Raw genomic sequence first — 27,765 nt, 5'->3', positions numbered from 1 at the left:
TACTCTATCAATGGTGCCGTACTGCAGGAAGTGGATGAGATTAGAGATTTGGAAGTGATGGTTGATAGACAGACTGAAGTTTATAGGGCATATTGCTAGGGTTGCGAAAGGTTGCACGTCGTAGTGTTGCTATGATAAGAAGTACTCTAACATGCAAGGATAAGGAAGTGGTTGCACCACTGTATAAGGCACTAGTCAGACCACACTTGGACTATTGTGCTCAGATCTGGTCACCTGGTTTTCAATGTGATGTGGAGACATTGGAGAAGGTCCAGCGGCGAGTGACTAAGACAATATTGGGACTTTGGAATGCTGGTTATGGAGAGAGGTTGAAGAGATGCGGATTTCAGAGTTTGGTGGGTAGGAGGAAGAGAAGTGATATGATAGACGTTTAAGTTAATTAGAGGATAAAGGGGATTATAAAAAGAGTAGAAGGTGAAAGGGAAAGAACCAGAGGTCAATTCTGGAAGTTATGTAAAAGTATGGTGAAAAAGAGTGTGAGGAGTAGATTTTTTACATGGAGAATTGTCAGTGAATGGAATGCATTACCAGAATGCATTCCATTGAAAATTCTATATGATAAATATGATGTCAGTTGAATGAACCCCCCACGATGAGTCTGTCGACTCCATGGAGGGTCTAATAATAATAATAATAAAATTGATGAAAATTGCTTATCTTGTTCAGGTTGGTTTTGATTTTTTAGATCTTTTTTCTTCTTGTATTAAACAGTCTTGTTTAATACAAGAAGTCTCTTTTAATTTGATATGGTTATCTGCTTTAATAATATGTTATGCCACCATATTTTCTTTCTGTGATAACCATTTCAAAACATGTATAATTTCTTTCGATGCCAATTGTAACACTGATAAGATGTCATTGCTTAATATAATTATTTTTGCACACATAGCAATGTGTCAAATATCTGATCATCTTAAGAAATCAGTTTGCTGGTTTATTTAACTGAGGTTTACAGTTAAATGAATGTATGGTTACATGGCATCATAGCCAGGTGTCAGATGGTGTTAACTCATTCAGATTATGTAACTGAGGACTTGGCTATTTGAAGGTTGAATAATTGAGGGATCACTGCAAGTTTAAACACCTGTAGATTTTTTTAGTACACATCGATAAATCCAAACCTAACATATTCAGACAACTAAATTATGCCTGCTTTGATTGTAGATTGGATTTAATTTATCCCTTGAAGATTAGCATCATTATGCAGCATAGTGAGATATTTTGAGATATCGACAAAACAACAGTGCTTACAACAGTAGATGCATTCTCTTTTCACATATTTTCTGTTAGCAAGGAGGATTTATCTAGGATGTGCAGAACTAATAATGATGTATTAATGTGACACTAAGTTGAGAATATAATGTTGAAGTATATAGATGACAAAATCAATGTTAAACATCTATGAAACTTGGGAAAGGATATGCCATTGTGCTTTCTAGGCCTTTTTTCAGGTGAGGCTGAGTTAGTCTTTCATAGAGGTATTAGGTATTTATTTTCCTTTTCACTTAGGTTTCTCCTCCCCCTAAAGAGACAGACCGGCTTGAGAATGCATTGACACGGCTAACAATAATATATTGATGCCTCATAGGTTTGGTTGCCTTGATAATTCTAAACAGCCCACCTATGGTTCTAATAGGTTTGTAACATTTTATGGGTAGGATTCACAAAAAATAAAATAAAACATTATAGAGAAATAACTTTTTGCAGGTGCTCCACATAGTGAAATGTTTATCAGTGGGGTTGAGACATTGTTTTTTTCATTGGTAGGGGAGTGGGGGGGATAGAGAGAGGGAGTGGGTGGATATGAATGGGTTTGAAAACTTTATTTTGCTTCAACTACAAACAACATTTTAAGCAGTTCTCATAATGAGTTTGTTTTTACAACAATTCATCCTCATAAATGATAATTAACTTTTGGCATCTAATTCCAGATATATGATGCTGGTGACTTTTCTTTACTTTGCTCCTCTGATAATCGTCCTGGAGAAAGATGGAATGGAGGAGATTTTATATCAGCTGATAGGGTTCTGATTTGGAGTGATGGAGGACGAGGCTATTTATATAAACTTCCTACAAAGTATGCCATATTTAATAATTTTTCCCTCCCTTCAAAAATTAGCATTATTTCATACAATCCATTTGTAAAAATGATATGCAAATTTATAGATATGCAAATTTCATACAATAAATGTTTTATTTTATTTTTAATTGCTGTATGCTCCTGGCTGACATATATGGGATGACTTGATATGGTTTATTATTTTCAATTCCTTTATGTGTGTTTCCCTTTTTTTATATGATATTAATTCATTAGTGTAATGGTATGGTTTTGTTCACGACACAAATTTGTAAATGTATGAAAATAGTTTCCTCATAATTTTAACATGAAGTTGGTTTATTAATCAGTGTAATGGTATGGTTTTGTTCATAACACAAATTTGTAAATGTATGAAAATAAGTTTATCTTCTTAAACAAGAACAATATGAAACTTCTTTTTAGTACTCACCTGCACCTTATGCATAGCACAGATGTGCTTATAGGTACTTTGATCTCTTTTTTTGAGACTAGTATAATAAAAAATAATAATTAAATTTAAAAAAATGTTACTTAAAAATTATATTGATATTCATCCATACCTACTCATCTTTGAATTTCTGTTATAAATAACCAGTTATTAGTTTAAGGCTTAGAATTGGATGACTTTTTTCGTTACTTTTTATCTTTCTCTAGAAAATTACTTAAATCTGTGCCAGACCTCACTCATGCGATATTAAGATTCTGTACCTGCAAAAAAGAATTTGATAACAAATACTTCTGCTGATGACAGCAAGTTTGTTCAGTATATCATTATAATGCTAAGGCAATTTATTTAACTTTTATCTTTTCATATTAATTTTTTTTGTAGTTCTCATTTTTTGACCAAGATAATACCAGTCATTCTAATATTATTTTTGTAATTATTATTATTAAAAGTGATAAAAACTTATGGATGTAACCATTTATTCTCAATATAAATCATGGCATTGCCCTGTTGGTTGAGTGCATATCAAAATTTGTGTTATAACCTGTTAACAGCTTCTTTCCATTTGGCATATTAGATTAGCATGCAGCAAGCAAAAGCTTTGATGTGCTCCTATTTTGCTGAAGCTCAGAGGTTTTTGTGATCGTGATGATATTACTGTGTCAGAATTTCTTGTACTTGATATTGCTGCAGATATTTTATTAAATAAACAGAAATGGAAACTTCTGTGAAGAATAATGTTAGACAGTCAAATGTGGCATAGCTGATGTGTAATAGAATCATTTTTTTATGAAACGCCATGATTTCCAGTTATCACATTTAACGATACCAAAATTGCAAAAGCATTACATAAATTTTGCAGGAATGTTGACATAGAATGCTGAATATGTTAGGATTGAGAATGAGCTTTTGTCATTTTTACTGCCAAAATTTATATTGTCTGCTAATTACATAGCATTTTCCTGATCATATCTCGTACCTCCTTTGCTATTATTTTCCTTTCATTTTTTATTTTAAAGTATTTTCCCCAACCTTTCATCATGAGTAAAAGAATTAGTGAGCAAAAAGGTGAAAATGATTCAAAAATTAATCTCATTGGAAGAAAAACTTGAAATAATAAAGAAAGTGAACAAGGCGAGTCCAGAGCAAAGATAAGACAAGAACACAAAAATGGTTGAATCAACTATAAGAGCAATTTTAAGCAAAGCTGCTGAATACAAAGTATTATAATGATTGAATTAGAGAGACTTCTTTGTACATGGATCGAAGATTGTAACCAAAAACGAATCCTGCTAAGAACTGACCTTATTAAATCAAAAGCAGTAAGTCTCTTTGCAACCTTGAAAGAAAGGGCTATCAATGATGGAAAAGAAGAATTCCACGTTAGTGCTGGGTGGTTTGAGAAATAGCCTACATAATGTTCTAATCACAGGCAAAACTGCAAGTGCCAATAAGGAGGTGGCCGCAAATTATCCAGAGATTTGAAGAAAATTGCATAAGAAGGAGGCTATTCTGACCAACAAATATTTAATGTCGATGAAACTGGCCTTTTTTTAGAAGCCAATGCAATCCAAGACTTTTCTGGCTAAATCAGAGAAATCTCAGCTGGTTATAAAGTCGCAAATTAAAATGAAATTACTACTAACAATATGCGATCCATTTGGAAGCACATTCTTCCACACTGTGCAAATGATTTTAGATGCTTTTCAAATGAATCTAAGTTAATTAAATCTCATTCTGAGAAACTGAGCGATTCTAACCTGCTAAATTTAGATGCACAGCGGGAAGATCCTGAAGAATATGAAGAAAATTTAATCAGTGACAAGCCCAAAGAGATTTATTATTATTAGTAATAGTAGTAGTAGTAGTAGTATGGGCAACTCCAAGGAGTCCTTAGACTATCGAGGGAGGCCCTAACATCATGTCAAGAACAACTATTCAATATTCACACAGTATCTATCATACTTAACCTTGAACTCATTTACAGTCATTGCACCCACAACAGACTCTGGCAGCTTATTCCACTCATTCACCACTCCCCAAGTAAAAACCTAGCTCTAACATCCTTGCCAACTACACTCTTGCCCAGCTTCAATGGATGGCCCCTAGTCCTCCCACCACCAGTCCTATTCTCAAAAATATCTTCTGAATTAATCTTATAGAAACCCTTCAGTAATATGAATGTCTCAATCATATCACCCCTTTTCCACCTATCGACCAATTTTTACAACCACATATCTTCAACCTGTTCTCATAAGGTTCATTCCATAGACCTGCTATCATCTTGGTCACTTGTCTCTGGATCCTCTCCACCTCCTCCCCATCAAGAAGAAGAAACCCTGGCACCCAAATTTGAGTACAGTAGTCTAGGTGGGGTCTTATCAAGACTTAATACAGAGGAACAATAACCTGTTTGTCTGTGCTCGTCCAAGTATTTTTCAGCAACCTAGTGTTTTGTTGATGAGCTGATTTAGCCACTTTTGCGATGTGCCCCCTAAACTTCAACTCCCTATCCACCAACACTCCCAAATCCCTGGCCTCATCAATCTCCTGGAGTACAGTTCCACCAATGTGGTATACTGCTTCTAATCTTTTCACCCCAAAATGCATAACCTTACTTTTTGCCGCATTAAATTGACATCCATTCTCCTTAGCCCAGAACTCCAAACTATCCAAATCATCCTGCAAACTTTCGACATCCTGTGCATTCACTGTTGCTCTACCCAAGTTTGCATCATCAGCAAACAAATGAACTGTTCCTCTCAGATTCTTTCCTATATCGTTAATGAACAAATTAAACAGTAGTGGTCCAAGAACAGAACCCTACGGCACACTACTAGTCACAGGGCTGTCTTTTGGACTCTACTCCTGAATAAACCACTCTCTGATATCTCTCCATCAACCACCCTCCTATCCATCTTGCCAACTCTATATCCATCCCCATATACTGCAGTTTACTGATTAGAATTCCATGTGGTATCCTGTCAAAAGCCTTAGCAAGGTCCAGTAGGATCACTGTAAACCCATTACCCTTATCCAGTTCAGTCGTCACTGTGTTATAAAACGTGAGCAAGTTACTGAGGCATGATCTACCCTTCACAAAACCATGCTGTCCCCCCCCCCCCCCATACATTATCCCATTTCCATATATAGTCAAAAATAGTCAAGAGGAGAATACATTCCTGTATTCTCCTCTTGACTATTTTCTCCAAGACCTTAACAATGATTCCTGATCGGTTGGTAATTTACAACAACAGTCTTGGAACCTCCTTTATGCAGTGGAACTATGTTTCGCTCTTTTCACCCCCTCGGGACTAATCCAGACCCAAGATTCAAATTAAACAAAATGGTCAAGGGCACTGTCAATTCTTTAGTCGCTTCACGTATGACACGAGCTGGTATATCATCCAATCCCACAGATGTATTGACATTGAGGTTTTGTAATAGACTATTCACCTCCACTTCATTCACCACCATTCCTGTATAAGCTGTTGGTTCCTTCATTCTTGCAATGTTACCACCTGGATGATATACTCTTGCAAAGTGCTCACTCAGTAATTCCACTATATCAACTGATTCGGTTACTTCCCTGCCATCGGCATTCTTTAAAATCATTCTGCCATATACATTTTTTCTTTTACTTGCAACATATCGAACAAGCTGTTTGGGATTCTCTTTAGCTTGCATGGCTGATTTTCTTTCATAATCCGCTTTTGCTTTTCTGACCACACTCGTTACCCTTCTAGCCTGCGCTTTATACAGTTCATGTGCCTGCAGGTCACCTTTCTCCTTAAATTCCATCCACAGTTGTTTCTTTTTTTTTTGCAGCTCAAGCTTAATAATGTTATTCATCCATTTAACCCCTACTTGATTTACTATTCGGACTTTAGGTATACAGTCAGCCATTGCCTCCTGCAAACACTCCTTAACCACCTTCCATGCACTATCAACATCCAGCCCTTGCAGTTTAACATGCCATGGCACTAAACCAAGCAAACTCTTAAGCTTGTCATGCTTACCAACCCGATAAGTCCACATGTACTCTGTCTTAATTGAAAATTCCACACATTTAGCCACCTCCCAAGTCAAGACCCTATGAGCACCCTCACCAATTGGTGGCAATGTGGTCATATTCATTACAGCCAAATTCTCAGATGCAGTTACTAGGTCAAGCACTGTCTGACCCCTAGTATTTTGCAATACATGCTGTCGCAGATAGTTATCCCTTAATAACTGCATAAAATCCAATTCCTTCCTCCCGTGTGTCCTCTCCTCCTTCCAGTCAATGTTTACCATAGTTGAAATCCCCCATAATAATTACCCTCCTTCCACTCATTGCTTCTATTTGCTTATGCATACTGTCTCCACGATTATTCCATCACCTGGTCTATAGCAGCACCCGATTGTATATTTTGTTCTGCTAACCTCAATCTCATCACCAAATAGCCTCAGATGTGCTCTTTTCACTATCCTGCAGTTCAACTTCTATTCTCCTTGGCTACAGTTAATTAGCTATCATCAATAACACTCCTCCCCCCATTTTATTCTCCCTGTTCCTCCTGAACACACCATACCTCTCACATTCAATCCCACTAGCTATATCATCTCACAGAAACAAATTTAAAATATTTTTCGTGTAACCGAAACTTTTAAGTAGCAATGCTTAGAGACTGGCCCTTGTGAAGAGAGAAGCAGGAAAATTTGCAGAAGAGGCAATTGTATGAAAAAAAGGAACAGAATGGCCGCCAGATTATGTTTTATTGTCTTTCAGCTTCATAGGTTTCCTTTAACTAGGCCCTAAGACATACCCTAATTCTTTTATAAAAAAAAATCAAGGGTAAAAAAAGAAATTTGAAGAACGAATTATACTTTTTTCCATAGGTTATTATACTTGATTAGTGCGTTTTCGATTGATGCGCCTGTTTTAAAGAACGCATTAGGCACACTAATCGAGGGATTGCTGTAGACATCTTTTATTACTTTTCTACATAATTTCCGCCATTGTTTGGTCACTTATCATAACAGGGGGACACCAAGAGTTGTATACCTTCGTCGTAGAAGGTTGCAGCCTGTGATGCAAACCACGTATTGATTTCTTCTTTGACCTCATTGTCATCTTGAAACCACCAGCTACCAAGGAAAGATTTCAGATGTTTGAACAGGTGAAAGTCATTTGGCATGAGGGCAGGACTATATGGGGGATGATGGAATTGTTCCCATCCGAACGTTGTAAGAAGTTGTTGTGTTACGCCAGCCGTTATCAATATCACCTGGTAAGCATGCCACATCGTTTATTCTGGATCGCATGACCTAGTTTCTTAAGAGTTTGGCAGTACATACTTGCGTTGATTGTGGGGGTATTGACCCAAGAAGTCTACCAGCATAATTCCTTGTCTGTCCCAAAACACAGTGTTCATGATTTTCTGAGTGGAAACTGTTGTCTTCAGTTTCGTCTTCACTGGTAATGAGGTTTGCCTCCACTCCATGGACTGTTGTTTGGATTCAGGAGTTGCGTGCGACACCCAGGTCTTGTCCCCAGTGACAAGTCTGCTCAGGAAAGCATCGCCATCCTCATGGTAGCGTGTCAAGAATTTGAATGCACTACCAAGCCAATTCACTTTGTGTTGTTCTGTAAGCAACATTGGCCCCCAGTGTGCACCCAATTTTCGATAATTCAGTTTCTCCGACACAATTTCATGAAGACATGAACATGAAACTTCTGGAAATTGCAGCGAGAGTGACGTTATAGTGAATCCCCTATTCTGTCGAATCTTCTCTTCAACTGAATGCACCAAATCGTCAGTCACTAAAGATGGTTGCCTGCTCCGTTCATCATCATTGCACACCTGTTCTTCCTTCGTTAAAAAGTCTTACTCGTTGCATGTTCTCCATGAACCTCAATAATTTGCCAATGAATTTCAGCTGCTTTAACGTTCCTCGCATTCAAGTAATGGATAACTGACCTAATTTCACATGCGGCGGCAATTCGATTTTACATGTAGTGGGTGATTCGATTTTCTTAGATATTATAAACACACACCAAGAAACGTATGCACTGCTAGAATGTCTGAAATTTGCACCGATGCCTTGCTAAGGAATCGATGAACTCAGCACAAATGCACACCATTGCAATTGCAGTGCTGCAGTGAAAATATTTAAAAACAGAACTTACTTTCTGGACATTCATCGTACTATTGCACACAGAACTTATCCAACTATGCCTTAAACTAATGTAGTGTGCCCTTATTCAGAACACACCACTCCATGCAAAGTACTTTCTCCTCACTCCTCTGCTGTTACTCTCCATATACAGTTTCCAGGGATGGCCTCTTGTTCTATCCCCCCCCCTTCCTCCACTTCCATGAAAAATATCTTCCATGTCAACCTGATAACAACCTCCGACTAACTTGTATGTCTCAATCATATACCCCCCCCTCTCCACTTCCTATTCACAAGGCTTTGCAATTTACATTCTTTCAGTCTATCTTCATATTCCACATTTCAAAGACCACTGACTACCTTTGTGAATTTTCTTTGGATCCTTTCTAGCATATTACCATGAAAACCTGGTGACCTTTGTGAATTTTCTCTGGATCCTTTCTAGCATATCCCCATCACCATGAAAACCTGGTGACCAGGTTTTCATGGTGCACAATAATCTGTATGAGACCTTATGCATTGGAATCAAAACCTCTTTGTTTCTACATGTTCAAGGTCCTCTGCATCATTGCATTATCTGATGTGATGACTTCACAACTTGTACGGTTTGGCCCCTGAATTTCTGGTCTCTGTCCACCACCAGTCCCAGATCTCTTATCTCCTCTACCTCCTTTAAAGTTTTCCCACCAAGTGTATACTTTATATCTCATCGTTGCTTACCAAATTTGAAAAACCTTACACTCTGCAACATTGAACTGACTGTTCCACTTGCCTGCCCATTCATGCAGTCATATATACATATTCATACAGTTCATACATTCTGATATTCCCTTCACATATGATAATGGAATACAATTCCTTTATTCTTGAGCAGAAGATGCTGGAATTCTATAGTTGAAGGCTTTGTTAATGAGCACTTCACTGAAAGCTGACAGTGTGATGGAAGTAAGTCATCTAGAACATAAAGTATGGGCATGACATTAAGGTTTTAATAGTCTTTTTTTTTTTACTAGCGTGATATATGATTCTGCCTTTACCAACAAAATGCAGAAAATAAAGGTATTTTGCAGACTCCTCATTCCAATAGCTACTCTGACCTCAATAATTCTCTTTTAAGGTTGATTTTCTTCAGTTAAATTATTCAGGCAGTGAGATCATTCTTGGAGACTTCAGCATTCATAATTCAAATTGACTTTCCTTCTCTAACTTTATAGATCAGCCTGAAAGGAATTCCGAATTATATCTAGTTAATAATGAACTTACACAAATTTTCCACCTACCAACCAGAATACCAGATAATTCTCGCCATTCTTCCGACATCCTGAATCTTTTCTTAACCAGTTGTGCGTGTCTCTCTCTCTAAATACATTGTAGATATCAGCTCTCCTCTCACTGAGGTCATTTCAGTTTGGTACCATTGAAGTTCTAAAGAACATGGACAAGATTATAGATGAAGTTGACTGAAAAACGGAAACAATCCACGTTGTGATGAAGTGGGGGGGGGACTACATTTCCAGTTCCACACACAATACACAATCATCATAGAATCTTCGATTATCTAATAAGTGTGGCAAAGTTGGTATGATAGAATCTTGGCTTATGTTAAATGGCAAAGTAGAAAAAAAAAAAACTTCACGCTCAGCCTACACCATAGCCTGCAGCATCTGTTTAAAAAAAAAAAAAAAAGCCTTATGAAATTTAAATCAGTCTTTAAAAGGGCCAAATCAGAACATTTGCTTCACTAAGGAAAAAGTTGCAAGATAGCCAATATGATTGGAGTTTACTTAATAGTCCTTTCTGTCAAATTATTATTATTATTATTACCCAAGACCTCATGGAGTCAAAGACTCATCTAGGAGGTCCTTTTATCAAACACACAGCTCATCATACCATGCTTTAAACACACTCAAATTCTCTGCAGACACCACACTCTCAGGCATGGCCTTCCAATCATTCACAACTCTGCATGAAAAAAACCTGCTTCTCACTCCTCTACTCACATCCTCTTTATACAGTTTCCAGGGATGACCTCTGGTTCTCCCCTGATCTCCCACTATTTTCTGTAGAACCTCTCCAGCATTGATCCTATAACAACCCCTTAATAACTTGTAGGTTTCTATCATATCTCCCCCCCCCTTCCTCCTGTCCACCAGACTCTGCAAGTTACATCTTCGCAATCTTTCCTCATACTCAACATTCCAGAGGTTAGAAACTACCTTAGTCAATCGCCTTTGGACCCTTCATCCTTCTGAAAACCAGGTGACCAAATCTGGGCACAGTAGTCCATGTGTGGCCTAATCATAGCCTTATGCAATGGAACAAGAATCTCCCTACTTCTACAAGTTGGCTATGTGTCCCCTAAATTTCAGATCCTTATCCACTGTCATCCCCAGATCTCTTATTTCCTCCACCTCCGACAATATATCCTCACCAATCATGAATTCTGCATCCCATTTTTGTTTTCCAAATTTTGAAACCTTACATTTTGCAACATTGAACTCACATCCCCATTCCTGTGCCCAATCACTCAATTATTCAAGTCTTCTTGTAAGGCCACAACATCTTCTCTACTCTTCATGATTCGTCCCAACTTTGCATCATCTGCAAACAACTGAATATCTCCATCCAAATCTTCACCAATATCATTTATATACAAGTAAACAGCAATGGCCCTAAAACTGACCCCTGAGGCACACTGCTAGTAACTTTCCTTTTCCTGGATATCGCTCCTCCATACACAACTTGTTGATACCTATCAGATAGCCAGTCTCCAATCCAATGCTCCAATCTAATATCCAACCCCATCCACTCTAATTTGACTATCAACTTATCATTCAGTAATCTATCAAAAGCCTTTGCAAAATCTAAGTATATTACTGTGTATCCTTCTCCTCTGTCCATGGAAGCAGTTATCTTATTGTAATAAGTAAGTAGATTACTAAAACATGACCTCCCTTTAGTAAATCCATGCTCTCCATGAAAGATAATACCATTGTTGTCAACCCAATTCTGAATCCTAGTTCTCACAAGCTTCTCCAACAACTTAACTACAACACCTGACACACAGATAGGCCTATAGTTTGATGTTTGAGGTCTATCACCTGCTTTATGAAGTGGCACAATCTTGCCCTCCTTCCGCTCCTTAGGAACTTGACCCACTACAAGGCTCATATTAAAACAATATGTCAAGGCTGGCGTCAACTCCCTGGCACATTCCTTCAGAATATGTGGTGATCAGTGGCGTCTTGTGCCCATTTCGGTTGGGTGTGTTGTCGTGTGGGTTATACAACCTGTGCTACAAATTTCACGTCGATTTGACTGTATGTATTGGCGTGCATCCGTAGAAAAAATTTTCCGGGGGGGGGGGATTGGAGACAAATAATTATATCAATAAATTTTTATAATTCTTCTTCTTCTTTGAGTGCCATCTCCTATCGGAGGTCAACGACCACCTTGGCAAATTTTGAGCGATCCTCAGCCACTCTAAACAGTCCCTCACAGCTCATGCCAGTCTGATGTGTGCCAGCCAAGATTTTCTTCATCTTCCTTGTCCTCTTCTTCCATTTATCTTCCCCTTTATAAGCAATTGAAGTATTTTGTATTTTTCATTACGAAGTAGGTGACCAAGATATGCAGTTTTCCATCATTTTATGGTATCTAAAAGTTCACGTGATTTCTCCATTTATTCCAGTACTTCCTGATTGGACGTTTTTGCTGTCCATGGGATTTTTAACATTCATCTGTATAACCACATCTCAAAGGCTTCAAATTTTTTTATTGATTGTCTTCAAGGTCCAAGTTTCTGCACTGTACAGCAGTTAGACCGTACATAGCATTTAACCATGCGTACTCTAAGCTCTAAGTTTAAGTTGCAGTTACACGGTGTTGATTTCATCAGGAGAAAATTTTTTCTTGCCATTTCAATTCTAACTTTTATTTCCATTTCTAGATTGCATTCTTCATTTAACCAGCATCCGAGATATTTAAACTTTGTCACTCATTCTATTCGTTTCTCATTTAAAGAAAGTGATGAATTTAGTTTTGGTTTCTTACTTATGACCATGAATTTAGTTTTGGTGATATTTATTTTTAATCCCATTTTTTCACTCTCTTCATTCATTAGTTCCAGAAGATTTTGAAGATCCTGAATATTGTCAGCTAGCAGAGCTGTGTCATCAGCATATCGGATGTTACTGATGATTTCACCATTTACATTAATCCCTTCCTCTCTTCCTTTTAAGATTTTTTGAAATATGGCTTCTGAGTATATGTTAAAAAGAAGAGGTGACAGCACCACATCCTTGCCTTACTCCTCGTTTGATGTTAATGGGGTCTGTAATAATGTCATCAACTTGAACCAGAAGATGCCTTTTGGTTCCAATATAAGTTTTGAATGATCCTGATGTCTTTACCATCTGATCCAATTCTCTTTAATAGTGCAATTATTTTAGTATGTTGGACTTTATCAAATTTTTTCTCAAACTCAATGAAGCAAATGAATACTTCCTTGTTTTGATTGCTACATTTTTGGAATAAGATTTGAGAGCATAAAAGTGCCTCTCTTGTTCCCAAACCATTTCTAAAGCTAAACTGGGTATCACTGATGGTATCTTCACATTTTCTGTTTATTCTTTTTTGAATTATTTTCAGGAACATTGTGAGAACGTGACTCATTAAGCTGATCATTCTTTATAATTATTGATTTAATTAAATAATTACATCGATAAACATCTTTTAGCATTTTTTGATGTAATAATTTGTTGATGTAAACTATAAATACATTATTTTCATTTTATATCGATTTTAATGATCTTTAATTCTTGGGGGGGGGGGGGGAACTATTCAGAATTAATACAGTTTTTAGCACAATTTCATATATAAAAAAAATTGACCGCCATATTTTATTAAAAATCAACTAATTAATTAATCCCAAAAACCTAAGTTAATTATTTCACTTTAAAAGCAAAAAAATCGTAAAACTAACATGTAAAATATTATTAAATTACATACACTTACCTTTTAAAAATGTATTTTTCGGTTTAAATTTGTTTCACTATAAATTTACAACTCGCATTTCACTCAGTGACCCATTAGACACTGAGGGCAAATGAACTGATCTCTGTTCACAACATTAATGAACATTTTTTTCACAAATCAGAAAAAGATGAACCAAAAACAGGAACATTGTTTCATTGCAGCAATAAAACACGTGTTCTATGGCTGTCCCGCCGTGAGCCGAAACAGGCCAACCCATAATAAAAATTTTAAGACAGGCAAAGTGTCCCATGGTCGAGGGTATAAGATTACATATCTCAATCTCAATCACTTTTATGATTATAATTTGTGGAATTTTTTACTCAATCCCTGGAGAAAGTGCCCCCCCCCCCTGGATGCCCATGACCATGTGATTGCATTTTTATCGATGTATGAAAGTTTTAAGAGTGCATCAGCGCTCATCTTAATTGGACCAATGCAATTGAGTGCAGGATAACTTTGAATACTTCTGCATAGAGTGGGAGAACAATCTGTTTGTTTTAGGATTTATTAGAAAACAACAATGAAGGTGAATGCTATATTTGGTTTGTATATTTGAAGTACTCAAATATGAAAATATGTGAACCATCATTTATAAGACATGTAAGAATAGGAAAGAATAAGTATAAGTAGAAACACTTTTATTAATCTTCTGCTTCTCTTCCATCTAAGACGGGTTGAGTCTTCCCTTGAGCAGGATCTTCCAGTCTTCTCTATTCCTTGCTGTTCGAAAAAGTTCCTTATATGTTCTGCATCCCAAAATGTTCTTTATTAATTTCAGCCAGGTAATTCTTGGTCTTCCAGGTGTTCTTTTTTCAGTTGGAAATTAGGATATTAGGAAGTCTGCCTGCATACAGTGTGGCCAAACCATCTCAGTTGTTGTTTTCTAATTTTTTCTATTATTGTCTTTTTATACAATAATTCTTGTCTGACTGATGTTTGTTTTCTTTTCTATCCAACTTGTTCTATTAATTTTTCTTAAGCATTTCATTTCAAATGCCAGCCGTTTTTTTCTCCTCTCTTTTCTCAACTGTTTTTGCTTCTGCTCCATAGATGACTGTTGGTATAATTATTGATTCATATAATTCGATTTTGGATTGCTTAGATATCTTGTTTGTTTTCCAGATTTTCTGCAATTTTCCCGTGGTGGTCCATCTTATTGCTATTCTGTGTTCGATTGTTTTGAGTTCATCTATTGTTTCTGTTAGTTTTGATCCAAGATATATTGCCAACTTGTTCTATTTGTTCTCCATTTAGGGTGACTGAGATGGTAGTGTTATACCCTGATAAGTTGGAACATAAGATATTTCGCCTTATTGTATAACAGAGCGAACACCCAACATGAAAAATTAAACATGCTTGATATCTTGGTATAAATAAGTTCTGAATACTTGGTAAAGAGAAAAAAAAGGGAATATGTAGAAATAAGAGTGTAATTATCATGTGTATAATCTATAAATGAGTTATAATTGACATTATTTTGATATAAAATAACCTTATAATTTGTGAAATAACATGCAAAGGCTGGCCAACGTAATCTGTGTAAACATTCAAGGGGGGGGGGAGCATACAACTACCCCCAAGTGGTCTCGTCCTCGTAGAACGCAAGAAGTGGGGGAAGTGACCGGACGCCATGACGTTGTACACTCATGGCGGCGATTTCTACGTGCCGTGTGAAAAGAAAAGATTACGGCGATGACTGTAAGGGAGATGGTATATAAGGGTAAGTAAACCCCCATCTTGCTCTCTTGTTCTTGTTCCTGAGTCGTCTCCTGTTGACCGAAGTCCGGTGGCGTAAGGTCCGTCGCTGGTATGCGATTGGATGGTTTTTAGGCGGGAAGTCCAAATCCCGAAATGCTGCAGGAGGCTATGCTACAAGGAACACCTAAGAAAGTACGTGTCCAAAAGGCTGAAACAAAGGGAGCCAAATAAAAGAATCAAATTAGCCAATCAATGATCGGAAGCCTAAACCGTGCCACATAAAAGAAACAGGCAGTGAGGGAGAGATTCTGTGCATCAAAGGAACGGAGCCTCCATGAATAGATAAGTAGAATTTATGTCACTTAATTTCAGTGTGTAAATCCATGGAGTTAGTATTGTGTTAACTTAAAAGAGAGACTCAGAGACATTTCTTAGAAGGAACTTTAAGAAAGAAAGTTGTTGTGCAAAATAATAAGAGAAGAATAAGTGTATTACGAGTTTGATTATAAAGAAAATGCCTGAGATAAGTTAAGAGGATTTTTATTTAAGGAATGGCTGATAAGTGAGATTTTTAAGGATTGTAAGATTACGGTGAGAGATTGATGCTATGTGTATAGTGATTAAGATTTATGAGAATTTAGTATTTCTGTAAAAATATTGGAGTTATCAGAATTGGTACAGCCTTTAACTAAGTCAGAATTTGAATATATCTAAAAGTATGCTTAAAGGAAATTTAACCAAGGAGTAAATGTTAACTAAGACTCAAAAGAGGAATTTATATTTTGAGACTATAGTGTGAGACTTTGTGTATGATAGTAAGATAAAATTAGAAATCTTTTGTGCTTTTCCTGTGGAAAGCATTAGAGCCATCAGAAGTGATGTATTGTATAACCAGATTTAATTGAATCCCTTAAAATTTGTGTAATTAGTAACTTGTACATTTGCTAATTAAAACTTATTTTGTTTAATCTGCTGTGTTTTTCTTTATGGAATTCGATGCACCACTTGTAAAAATTAAGTACAAATCTGGGCGGGAAGAAAATTAATAGAAAGTAGTATAGGGTCACGATTGAGTATTTCGTGTTGTCTTTGTGTACTCCTTACCAATCCCTTGATTAACTTTTATTAATCTACAAGTTCTAGGTGGCACAGTCTGTAAAAAAAAAATATAAATGTTCTTAGAATTGTTAGATAGATTGGTAACGAAGTGCTCTCACATAGGCAAGGTCTTAGAAAAATAGTTAGTGTACCCGATAACCAGATTTAAAAAAAAAATAAAATATTGATTCACAACAGGTAGCTCTGTTCCTCCCCTATTTTCATCACTTTTGTCTTTTGCATATTTATGGTCATGTCATATGTTTTGCAGGTTTTATTTAGCTTGTTTATCAACCTTTGTAATTCATTTGGGGTTCTTGCAATAAGGAGGAGATCATCTGCATATTTGATATTATTTATGTTTAAACCATTGACATTGATTCCAGGTTCATTGTCTATTGCCTTCTTTACAACTTCGTCTAGATATATGTTCAATAGGGATGGGGATAATGGGCATCCTTGCATTACTCCTTTTTGGATCTCTATGGGATCTTTCGTGAGTGTGTCCTTTTTAATTATTGCATTTGTCTTAGAGTAATATTTTATCAGAAACTGTATTATATATTTATCTTGCTTTTTCTAGTAGAACTTTAAGAAGGATTTCTCTATTGATGCTATCGAAAGCTTGTTTAAAGTCCACAAAACAACAATATAGCTCTTTATGGTCTTTCCAGCTGAGCTCTGCTAGTTGGTGCAATGTGAAAATCTGGTCTATTGTTGAATAGTTTCCTCAGAAACCAGCTTGTTCTATGCCTATAAGTTCTTCATAGGTGTTTTTTAATCTATTTTGTATAATTCTTATGAATATTTTATAGGTGTGGAAGAGTAAATTGATTGGTCTGTAATTTCTACAGTCCCTTTTGTCTCCTTTCTTGTATATTGGGATGATCTTTCCAGTTCTCCAGTCATCTGGGATCTCTCCTGTTTGTAGTATTTTATTGAATAGGGTTGTTAAATATTCTATTGAACTGTTGTTCATTAGAATATTTAGAGCAGTTCAATAGAACTGTTCTAAATTGAACAGTTCATTAGAACAGTTCAATAGGGATAGTATCAATGCCCGATGCTTTGTTTTTTATCTGTTTTATTGCGTATCTAACTTCTTGTAAAATTTTTGGGTGGTCATTATTTTCTTCTATTGTTGGCATTGTAGTTTTGTTTCCTTGGTGAAAGATAGTCTTAAAATGGTTTGACCAGATTTTTTCTTATACTGTATCTTCAATATTCCTGGTTTCAGTCATCTTGTTGTTTATCATTGTTACTGCTTTTGCTGAGAATTCCTTTGTAATTTCTCTTATAGCGTCATGGAAGACTTTTAGGTTGTTTTCTTGGTATGCTTTATGCTTCTTGGCATTTCTTAGCTTTTTCTTCAAACCATTTTTCTTTGGCTTTTTTTGCACAGGTTATCAACTTTATTTTTTAGTGTTCTGTATTTTTCTCTATTCTCTTCGTTGTTTTGTTGGTTTACAAGTATCTTGGCTTCTCTTTTTTTCTTCTGTTGTAGCTAGGATTTCTTGGGTTAACCACTGTTTGGTTATTTTGGGTTTGGTACCTAGAGTGTCTTTTGCAATTGATAACACCATTTCTTTTCCTTCCTTCCAGTATTTTCCGCTGTTCTGGAAGATGAAGGGTTTTAATTTCAAGCAGACTTCTACTTGGGCTATCTTTAGTTTTGATAGGTTGATGTTTTCTTCTTTTCTGATATTGTTTTTCCTTTTGAATTTTATCTTCACTTTGGCAGTTAATATTTTGTGGTCAGTGTCGAAATCAAAGCTTCTTAATGTTTGTACATTATTTACTGATATTTTCCATCGTTTGTTTTTGATGATATAGTCTATGCAGTTCTTTATATTACCATCTGGGATGTTCATGTATATTTTTTATTAGGGCATTGATAGAACAATGTGTTTGCAATCATTAGATCATTTGCTTTACAGAAGTGGAGTAATTGTTCTCCTCTGTCGTTAAGCTCTCCATATCCAAATTTCCCCATCACATCCTTTTTATCTGCTGTGAACTGTCCTATTTTATTGTTAAAATCTCCCATCACTATCATGAGTTCTCTATTTTTGGAATTATCTCTTTCCTGTTGTAGTTCTTCATAGAAATTTTTCTATTCCTTCCTCTGAATGGCTACTGTCTGGTGCATATATTTGGATTATTTTAATTGTTTGACCTTTTTCTTTTGTTTGAAGTTTGGCTGTGATTATTCTAGGAGACACTGGTTTTATTTCAATTACTGAGTGTGTAAGTTTCTTCTCAATTATTAATGCAACTCCTTCTCTGTGTATGTTACCTTTTCTTCCTGAGAAATATAGTCTTCCTTCTGGTAAATCCACGAATCCATTTCCCCACCAATGTGTCTCTGATAAACCTAAAATACTCCATTTCAGTCTTTTTAAATTTTCCTGGACTAATTGCAATTTTCCAGGTCAGTATAATGATCTTATGTTGAGGGTGGCTATGTGTTTCACATTCTTTGCGGACCATATTGCTGACTTCTCACCTACTAATGTGTAGTGGGTGAGAAGTGTGCATGTGTAGAGGCTTAAGTACTGTGAGGACATCATGTTGGAGGCTTAATGGATTTTTTACAACACTCAAAAAGAATTAAAATAGAATTTAATACTTCCTATATTTCGTCCTAGTCACTAGGACATCTACGGGGATTACAAAAACAATTAATGTAACATATACACAAATAACAAACAATACTAAGCCCAACCAAGAGGGTGACACTAAAGTCCTAATTCGGTAGAGCGCCCTCTAAGGGCAGTAGTAGGTGGCCTGGAATGTAAGGTGGGAACTCTGGTGATGAGTGTTTCCCAAATCTTCAGAAGCTTAATGCAACCATATTTATTGAGATTTGGTTGGTTTTTGAGAGCTGCTGCTGCTTCTAAGAAAAGTCTCTCTTTCTTGAATTTGCTGTGGTGGAGCATGGTGGTTTTCTTCCATGATACCCTGTGGGTGGTGTCCAAAACATGGTCAGCCAAGCCTGAATGGCCATAGTTGTGTTTGAAGATGTAAGACTTGTGTGCCTCTAGACGAATGGATGCTGATCTGCCTGTCTGTCCAAAGTATGCCAGCTTACAGGAACAGGGTACTTTGTAAACTCCAGGCAGAGAGAGAGGAGGGAGCTGATCTTTCGTAGAACGGATAAGGGTAGCAAGTTTGCGGTAGGACTTATATGCTGTGTGTAGGTTGTACTGTTTTAGTATCTTGGCTATTTTTTCGGATGTGCCTCAAATGTAGGGTATGGTGATGGCATTTTTAAAATCTTGTTGACGAGAAGGACGGGGAATGGGGGAGGAGTTGATTATTTTTTTGATACTGTGATCGCTGTAGCCATTGGAGAGGAAAGTGCTGTGTATGTGGTTAAGCTCAGTAGTGAGGGCGGTTCCACTGGAACAAAGATTGTGGGCTCTCTTGGTAAGAGTTTTAATAATGCCATATTGTTGAGAGGGGTGGTGGTGGGAGAGTTTGTGAATGTATTTGCCTGTGTGTGTGTGGGTTTTCTGTATACGGTGAAGGTAAGTGTATCATTAGGCAGGCATGTGACTAAGGTGTCTAGGAAGGGTAAACAATTGTTCTTTTCCTTTTCCATAGTGAACTGGATTCTTGGATGTAGACTATTGAGATGACTGAGGAAGGAGTCTAACGTATCTGGGCCATGAGGCCAAATAGAGAACACATCATCTACATATCTTAGCCAGATAGAAGGTTTGAGTGGGGCTGAGTCTATGGCTCGTTTTTCGAAATCTTCCATATAGAAATTGGCAGGGGGGGTGAGAGGGGGAACCCATGGCAGTTCCCTCTATCTGCTTGTAGATTTTGTTGTTCCAAGAGAAATACCCAGAGTTAATGGCAAAGGAAAAGAGATCTAAGATGTCAGAGAGAAAAACGTTTTCTAAGAGAGATAAGGTGTCAATTAAGGGAATATTGGTAAACAAAGAGGATATATCAAAGCTTACCAATATGTCTGTCTTATTTAAGATTAAATTTTCTGTGAGGGCTTTAAAGTGGGTCGAGTTTTTTATATAGGAAGGGGACCTTCCGGTGAGGGGGATCAGAGAGTTGGCCAGCTGTTTAGATAGTCTATAGCAAGGTGCATTGGTGGCATCTACTATAGGCCTGAGTAAGGAATTGGGTTTGTGGATTTTTGGTAAACCGTATATTCAGGGGGGAACGGGAGCGGAAAGGTTTAAGTTTTTTCGTGACGTCAGGGGGCCAGGAAGATACTTTTTTGAGTAAGATTTTTAGTTTCTTAACTTGTGTTTTTGTGGGGTCGTGTTCTAGCGGGATGTAGGTAGCGCGATCGCGGAGGATAATGTTCATTTTACGATTGTATTCACTGGTATTAAGAACGACTGTGGCATTACCCTTATCCGCTCTGGTGATGACGATACTTTTTTCTTTACGTAGTTTCAGGAGAGCCGTGCGTTGGGCATATGATAAATTACTTTTTGGCGGCGAGGATGTTGGCTACTTCAAGTCTGATGTTGTTAGCTATCTCCGACAGTAAGCGATTGATTCCCCGTTCGATGTTCACCATTACGTCAAGCACCAGCACTTCCTTCGGAGCGACGGCAAAATTATACGGCCGAGGCACTTCTATCTGGCTAAGATATGTAGATGATGTGTTCTCTATTTGGCCTTATGGCCCAGATACGTTAGACTCCGTCCTCAGTCATCTCAATAGTCTACATCCAAGAATCCAGTTCACTATGGAAAAGGAAAAGAACAATTGTTTACCCTTCCTAGACACCTTAGTCACACGCCTGCCTAATGATACACTTACCTTCACCGTATACAGAAAACCCACACACACAGGCAGATACATTCACAAACTCACCCATCACCACCCCTCTCAACAATATGGCATTATTAAAACTCTTACCAAGAGAGCCCACAATCTTTGTTCCAGTGGAACCGCCCTCACTACTGAGCTTAACCACATACACAGCACTTTCCTCTCCAATGGCTACAGCGATCACAGTATCAAAAAAATAATCAACTCCTCCCCCATTCCCCGTCCTTCTCGTCAACAAGATTTTAAAAATGCCATTACCATACCCTACATCTGAGGCACATCCGAAAAAATAGCCAAGATACTAAAACAGTACAACCTACACACAGCATATAAGTCCCACCGCAAACTTGCTACCCTTATCCGTTCTACGAAAGATCAGCTCCCTACTCTCTCTCTCTCTGCCTGGAGTTTACAAAGTACCCTGTTCCTGTAAGCTAGCATACTTTGGACAGACAGGCAGATCAGCATCCATTCGTCTAGAGGAACACAAGTCTTACATCTTCAAACACAACTATGGCCATTCAGGCTTGGCTGACCATGTTTTGGACACCACCCACAGGGTATCATGGAAGAAAACCACCATGCTCCACCACAGCAAATTCAAGAAAGAGAGACTTTTCTTAGAAGCAGCAGCAGCTCTCAAAAACCAACCAAATCTCAATAAATATGGTTGCATTAAGCTTCTAAAGATTTGGGAAACACTCATCACCAGAGTTCCCACCTTACATTCCAGGCCACCTACTACTGCCCTTAGAGGGCGCTCTACCGAATTAGGACTTTAGTGTCACCCTCTTGGTTGGGCTTAGTATTGTTTGTTATTTGTGTATATGTTACATTAATTGTTTTTGTAATCCCCGTAGATGTCCTAGTGACTAGGACGAAATATAGGAAGTATTAAATTCTATTTTAATTCTTTTTGAGTGTTGTAAAAAATCCATTATGCCTCTAACATGATGGGTGAGAAGTGGTCTTCAAGTAGGCATGTTGGCTGTACCGTACGCAGTAACACTATCTCAGTTTGTAATTTTCTCTGGCTCATGGAAGTTACTGGCATAATAATGTAGCGAGCTTGCCATGCCTCTGCTACATCCTTTGGTCCATGGCTCTTTATTCTTTATTCAGAGCAACCCATTTGGGTTTCCCCCATCCATACATTTAGACATTGCATCTACTAATTTATATATACTGAATACTGAAAATCCCCCAAGCTGCATTGATCTCTTATCCAGCTAACTCCTCATTCCATACTACACCTGCATACTGTCTCCTGATCTCTTCATAATCCCCCCCCCCCCTTTTGTAGTTCCACATATACAATTTTCTTACTGAAGTCCTCACACTGCCGGCAACCACCCAGGTAATCACCTCATGGTCACTCTCACCAATTGGTGGGTGATTTGACACTTCATTTATAATTACATCCTCTGATGAAATTACCAAATCTAAGACCATCAATCCTTGTGTGCCCTCTGTTACATACTGTCTGAGGTAGTTATCCCTCAAAAACTCAATAAACTCATTTTCTTTACTTCCAGTTGCTATCTCATCATTCCAGTCTATATTGCCATAATTAAAATTGCCCATAATCTTTTCTTTTTTGCTTGGCTAATTTGATTATATGTTTCATAGTCACTACCATCCACATTTCCTGGTCTATAACAACATCCAACCAAGTATTTCATTCCATTCACCTCTATCTCACACCATACTGCCTCAAAACCACTGGCACTGTTTCCCTCTTGCATCTCTACTTTGTATGGACATAACTCTTTCTCTATCATCAATAGCACGCCCCCCTCCCTTTTTACCCCTTCTATCCTTACGAAACACATATCCTTCCATCTCTATTCCTGTCAGGATGTCATCTTCATCTAACCATGTCTCACTTATTCCAACAATTTTTGGGTGAACAGACTCAATTAATGCAACCATTTCATCTACCTTGTTTTTTAACTTCTAGCATTTGAAGCTTAGATCACATCGAATGAGTGTTATCAGCGGAACTAGTAACACTCATTCAATGTGATCTCTCCATGCTCGACTGGGACCATTTCCCTTTCTACTTATTCATTTTAGAACCCTCTTCAATTCCAACTGTTTCCTCTTGATCCCAGGTCATCCCATTCCTTTCTTGTCTACACATGCTCTCACATCCTCTTGGAGCATCCACCTTTATCACGCTGTGTACCCCTGTCCACCCTGAGCCTCCCTGTTTCCCCTGTTCATCTTGCACACCCATTCTCTCATTTTTCATACTCATGCCACTTACTTCCTCATTCATAACCACTTCTTCAATCTCTCCTGACATACTCTCCTGCTCTTCCACATCACCTCCCACTTGATCTGATTCATTCTCTATACTCACTTCTCTACCTTCCAGCAAGCCTCTCCAAGTGATTCACACCATAACCACTCAAATGCAGTCCATCACTCCTATACAGTTCACTTCGTCCTTCAAACTCATTCCACACATTAACAAATTGTACTCCCCTCTCCTCACACATTTCAGCCAACATACTATTTATAATCCTTGCTCTCTGCCTCATCTCACCACAGTCATACCTAGGCAACACGCTTACTACCCTTCATGTCATGCTATTCTCTTTTATCTGTCTAAGCAGCCTCCTGATATCCATTCTGACGTGCTCTTTGTCCTCTGTCAAGTCATTCGTGCCTATTAAAACCATCAACTCCTTCGTTCGCTTCCTCCTCATATCCAATGCTTCAATCACTCTACTCATTTTACTGCCTGGAAAACACACCTTTAATAATGGAGCTGCTATACAACAACACTCGCTTGTCTTTTGTTAACTCTTTCGTACCTACTTGATTTGTTTTAATTGTTTTCACCCGAATTTTCTTAATTTCACTCCACATCCATTTCATCTTTTGCCTCATCCAACCCAATTCAACTTTCGAATCTCGCGTCACATTCTCTCTATCATTCAATCTTTCTAATTTTCGAACTCTCGACTCCCGCTTCACACTTTCACTTTCATTCATCCTTTTGAGTTTCTGTACTTATGGTCCATGCGTCCAACTTTCACTTTCATTCATTCTTTCCATTTTTCCCACTTTCGATCATTTTGTCATGCTATTTCCGGTTTCTTTCGTTCTCTCAATTTTGTTTCCTTCTGCCACATTCGCCTCGCTTTCATTCTTTTTACCATCCATTACGGTTTCAAATCACTCGTTTTCTTTTTCAATGCTTTCTTAACAATTTTTCACCTTTCTTTCACACCATGCTTCTCTTTTGAACGAGCACTCATTCTTCCCACGACATTCTCGCTACTAACACTTTCTGTCATCAAATTCATATTAGCACTAATCAGTCCTCGTTTAGCTCACACTTCGCACATACCCTCCTTCAATCAGCCCTAAATGCCCGCAAACTATCTTTGTAATCAAAATAATACATGTAGCATACCTCGCACTTCACAAAATGACTGAAGTCTAAGTTAAAGTCATGCACTGACAAAGCCACCGCCATCTTTCCTGCCGGTTACTACTCTAAGGGCAACAACAACGAATTTATAATTAAGCTTAAGCAAAATATCCCACACACTAATAATACTAGTAGTGCACAACTTTTATAGCAGCTCTTACTCAAGCAATCACTGATATACAATTAATTACTTCAAGAATAACTTATCTGAATCCGGAGCACTTCTTACACACCGCCGCTACTGTTGCCTCACGAGCGCTCTCTCTTCATACTCACTACCATCCACATTTCCTGGTCTATAACAACATCCAACCAAGTATTTCATTGCATTCACCTCTATCTCACACCATACTTCCTCAAAACCACTATCACTATTTTCTTCTTGCATCTCTACTTTGTGTGGACATAACTCTTTCTCTATCATCAATAGCACTCCCCGCTCCCTTTTTACCCCCTTCTATCCTCACAAAACACATCATATCCTTCAATCTCTATTCCTGTCAGGATGTCGTCCTCATCTAACCATGTCTCACTTATTCAGTCACATTTCTTAGTAATATCAAGAACAACCACTTGAGATTCTCCATACTTCTCTTTGATATTTTAGTGTGCCCTACCTTTTGAAAAGGCTTGATTTTGTTGTCATTATGATTAGAGGAATCTTTATGGACTTTTCAATTGGAGTTAGCTGATCTGATGCAAAGATAGCAGGATTTTCCCTTCTCTGAAACTCAAGATCTTCATTCTCACACAGGCAAATTGGCCAGAGAACACCCCTGTTATCAGAGAAAAATGCTATTACTGGGCAGTAAGCAACAGAAAATGTAGAAGATGGAGTATGATGTGTAGATTGAGGATTAAGTAGTGTAGAGGTTTTGTGGTGTGGTATGCCCTTACCAATGAGCCCTTAGTTACAATATCTGTATTAAACTTTAGATATATCACAAATTAAAAAGAAAAAAATGAATTAAATTTTAAAGTTGAAAAATTAATAATAAGGTATTATTTTATAAGAGTTGTTAAAGGCCTATTTTGTTTTGCATGTCATTAGAAAGATTTTTTGAGATGTTTTTATCATTGGCTACTGAAGTCTTACCTCTGTATAAAAGAAATAAATTAGATATTGTTGCTTAATTACATTTTTTTTATGAATTGTCATATTTTGAAATGTTGGTCTTGTTTGTATCTGGATAAATGTTGCTTAAAATAAATTTGTGTGTTGTCACTTAAGAGAAATGCGAAAGTTACCACTGCATTTCACGTTGCAGGAATAATTAAGTGAAATTACTTCAGTGCATAAACCTTATGAACCAAATAATGTTAAGTTCTGCTTGTTTCATAATGAAATTATAAATTAAGTTACATTGTTAAAACTTTTGTCAGTGACATAAGCAAAGCACTGATACCAAAGGTGGTGGACCAAAATGGAAATTGCTCTAATGTATTTCTGAACATGCACATAGAGAAAAGGATGTTGATGGATATTGCTAAACATTCAGCTATTCCAAAGGAAGAAAGGAAAGAGAACAGTAGAACAGTTGTAGAATTTCTGTGTCTTCAATAATTGAAGACTGAGGGAAGGAAATCTTGTAGAAAGAGATGAACGTGAAGTTTATTGCAATAAATGATCGATAAATCATTTATTCAGATAAAACCAAAGGAACTTTATTGCTCTCCATTTCATATAGAAATGGGCCGTAAAGTTTGTCTTGTTTTATTTAGGATTCTCAGTTTGAAAGCTGATGTGGAACTGTTAATATGGTTGTAGCTATTTCTTCAGTTGAAGCATGTTGAGGCTTTCACACATAAAGTAAATTTGTTCTAAAGAAATAAAACTTCTGATATGGTTTCATTTGTAGAGTTTATTATGTGAAGTTTACTAATACTTTCATATAGAAAGTGAATTGAAATACATTTTTTTCAGTGTTATATGATTTAGGATGCAAGAGGAATTTGATCGTTATGTTGTTGTTATACAGAAGCAGCTGTTGTGTTAGTTTTCACCTTGTGTGAATTCAAGAAAGAAAAAGTTCTTTAGGAAGCAAGAGACTGAGACTCCAGAAGTTTTATTCATACAGGATGCTAATTGTTAGCTTATGTAATTGAAGGTGGCCATGAAGAAAGAGTGACTTTCACGTTGTTTGAAGTTGATCTCTCTCTATATATATATATATATATATATATATATATATATATATATATATTTTTATGAAAAAAATTGAATGACTAGAACCGAGATTTAATTAAAAAGGTTTTAATATAAACACACTACTAGTTTCGGCCTGTAAGAGCCTTCTTCAGGTGACATTATAAAAGAAAAAACACTAAACATTGAGGGTTAAAAGACTATGAACATCATAGACAGTCTTTATATATAATTAGCATTAAAACGTTGTAGTTGTATTTGAAGCTGTTCTTTCATTTGTTGCATTGTTGGGAGAGTGCGTGCTTGCTGCATCACGTGAACGCCAGTACATGATTACAGCTGAATGACTATCTGGGAGGTTGTAGCTTAAGTTGTTATTTAGATGAACAGGATCGAAGATGATTTCTCTCGATTCCACAATTTTTCTCTCTATTTTGTCACTGCAACGGAAGATTCCCTCCTCATAAGCTTGGAATAATTTCCACCTTGGGACATAGAGCCCGTTCTCTTCTTGATGATCCAAATGAACTGCTTACAGAAATAAACCATCTGAAAACTTCTTTCGAAGTTAATGGATATTCCAAGAAAATCATTAACAAATTCCTTCTTAATCCTCCCAGACATCACTCAGAAGAAACAAATAGATTCAAAAGCAATATATCTATTCCTTACATAAGTACTGTTTCACATAAATTAGCAAAAGTTCTAAAAAAATACAATATCAGAACCTTGTTCACTCCACTTCCAAAGATCCGTTCCTTAATTAGCCACCCAAAACCTTGTCATCATCAACTCAAATACCCTGGCGTATATAAAATATTATGTGACT

At 37.1% G+C, this 27,765-nt stretch overlaps 1 protein-coding gene across 8 annotated transcripts in view; it reads left to right on the top strand.

Annotated features, from left to right (window-relative positions):
* Rbcn-3B (WD repeat-containing protein Rbcn-3B) overlaps nucleotides 1-27,765 on the top strand; it is a 717,321-nt gene that overhangs the window by 292,531 nt on the left and 397,025 nt on the right. For all 8 annotated transcript variants that reach the window (XM_090405900.1, XM_090405903.1, XM_090405904.1 and 5 more), the window contains one exon: nucleotides 1,953-2,098. In XM_090405900.1, coding sequence (XP_090262026.1) covers nucleotides 1,953-2,098 — 146 coding nt within the window. The remainder of the gene's footprint in view (nucleotides 1-1,952; nucleotides 2,099-27,765) is intronic.

This window comes from Typopeltis vanoorti, chromosome 15 (assembly GCF_054136105.1).
Source record: "Typopeltis vanoorti isolate ZY-2024b chromosome 15, IOZ_Tvanoo_1.0, whole genome shotgun sequence".
Lineage (NCBI taxonomy): Eukaryota > Metazoa > Arthropoda > Arachnida > Uropygi > Thelyphonidae > Typopeltis > Typopeltis vanoorti.
The sequence above is the reverse complement of the archived record's forward strand: the minus strand, read 5'-3'. Positions and strand labels throughout refer to the sequence as shown.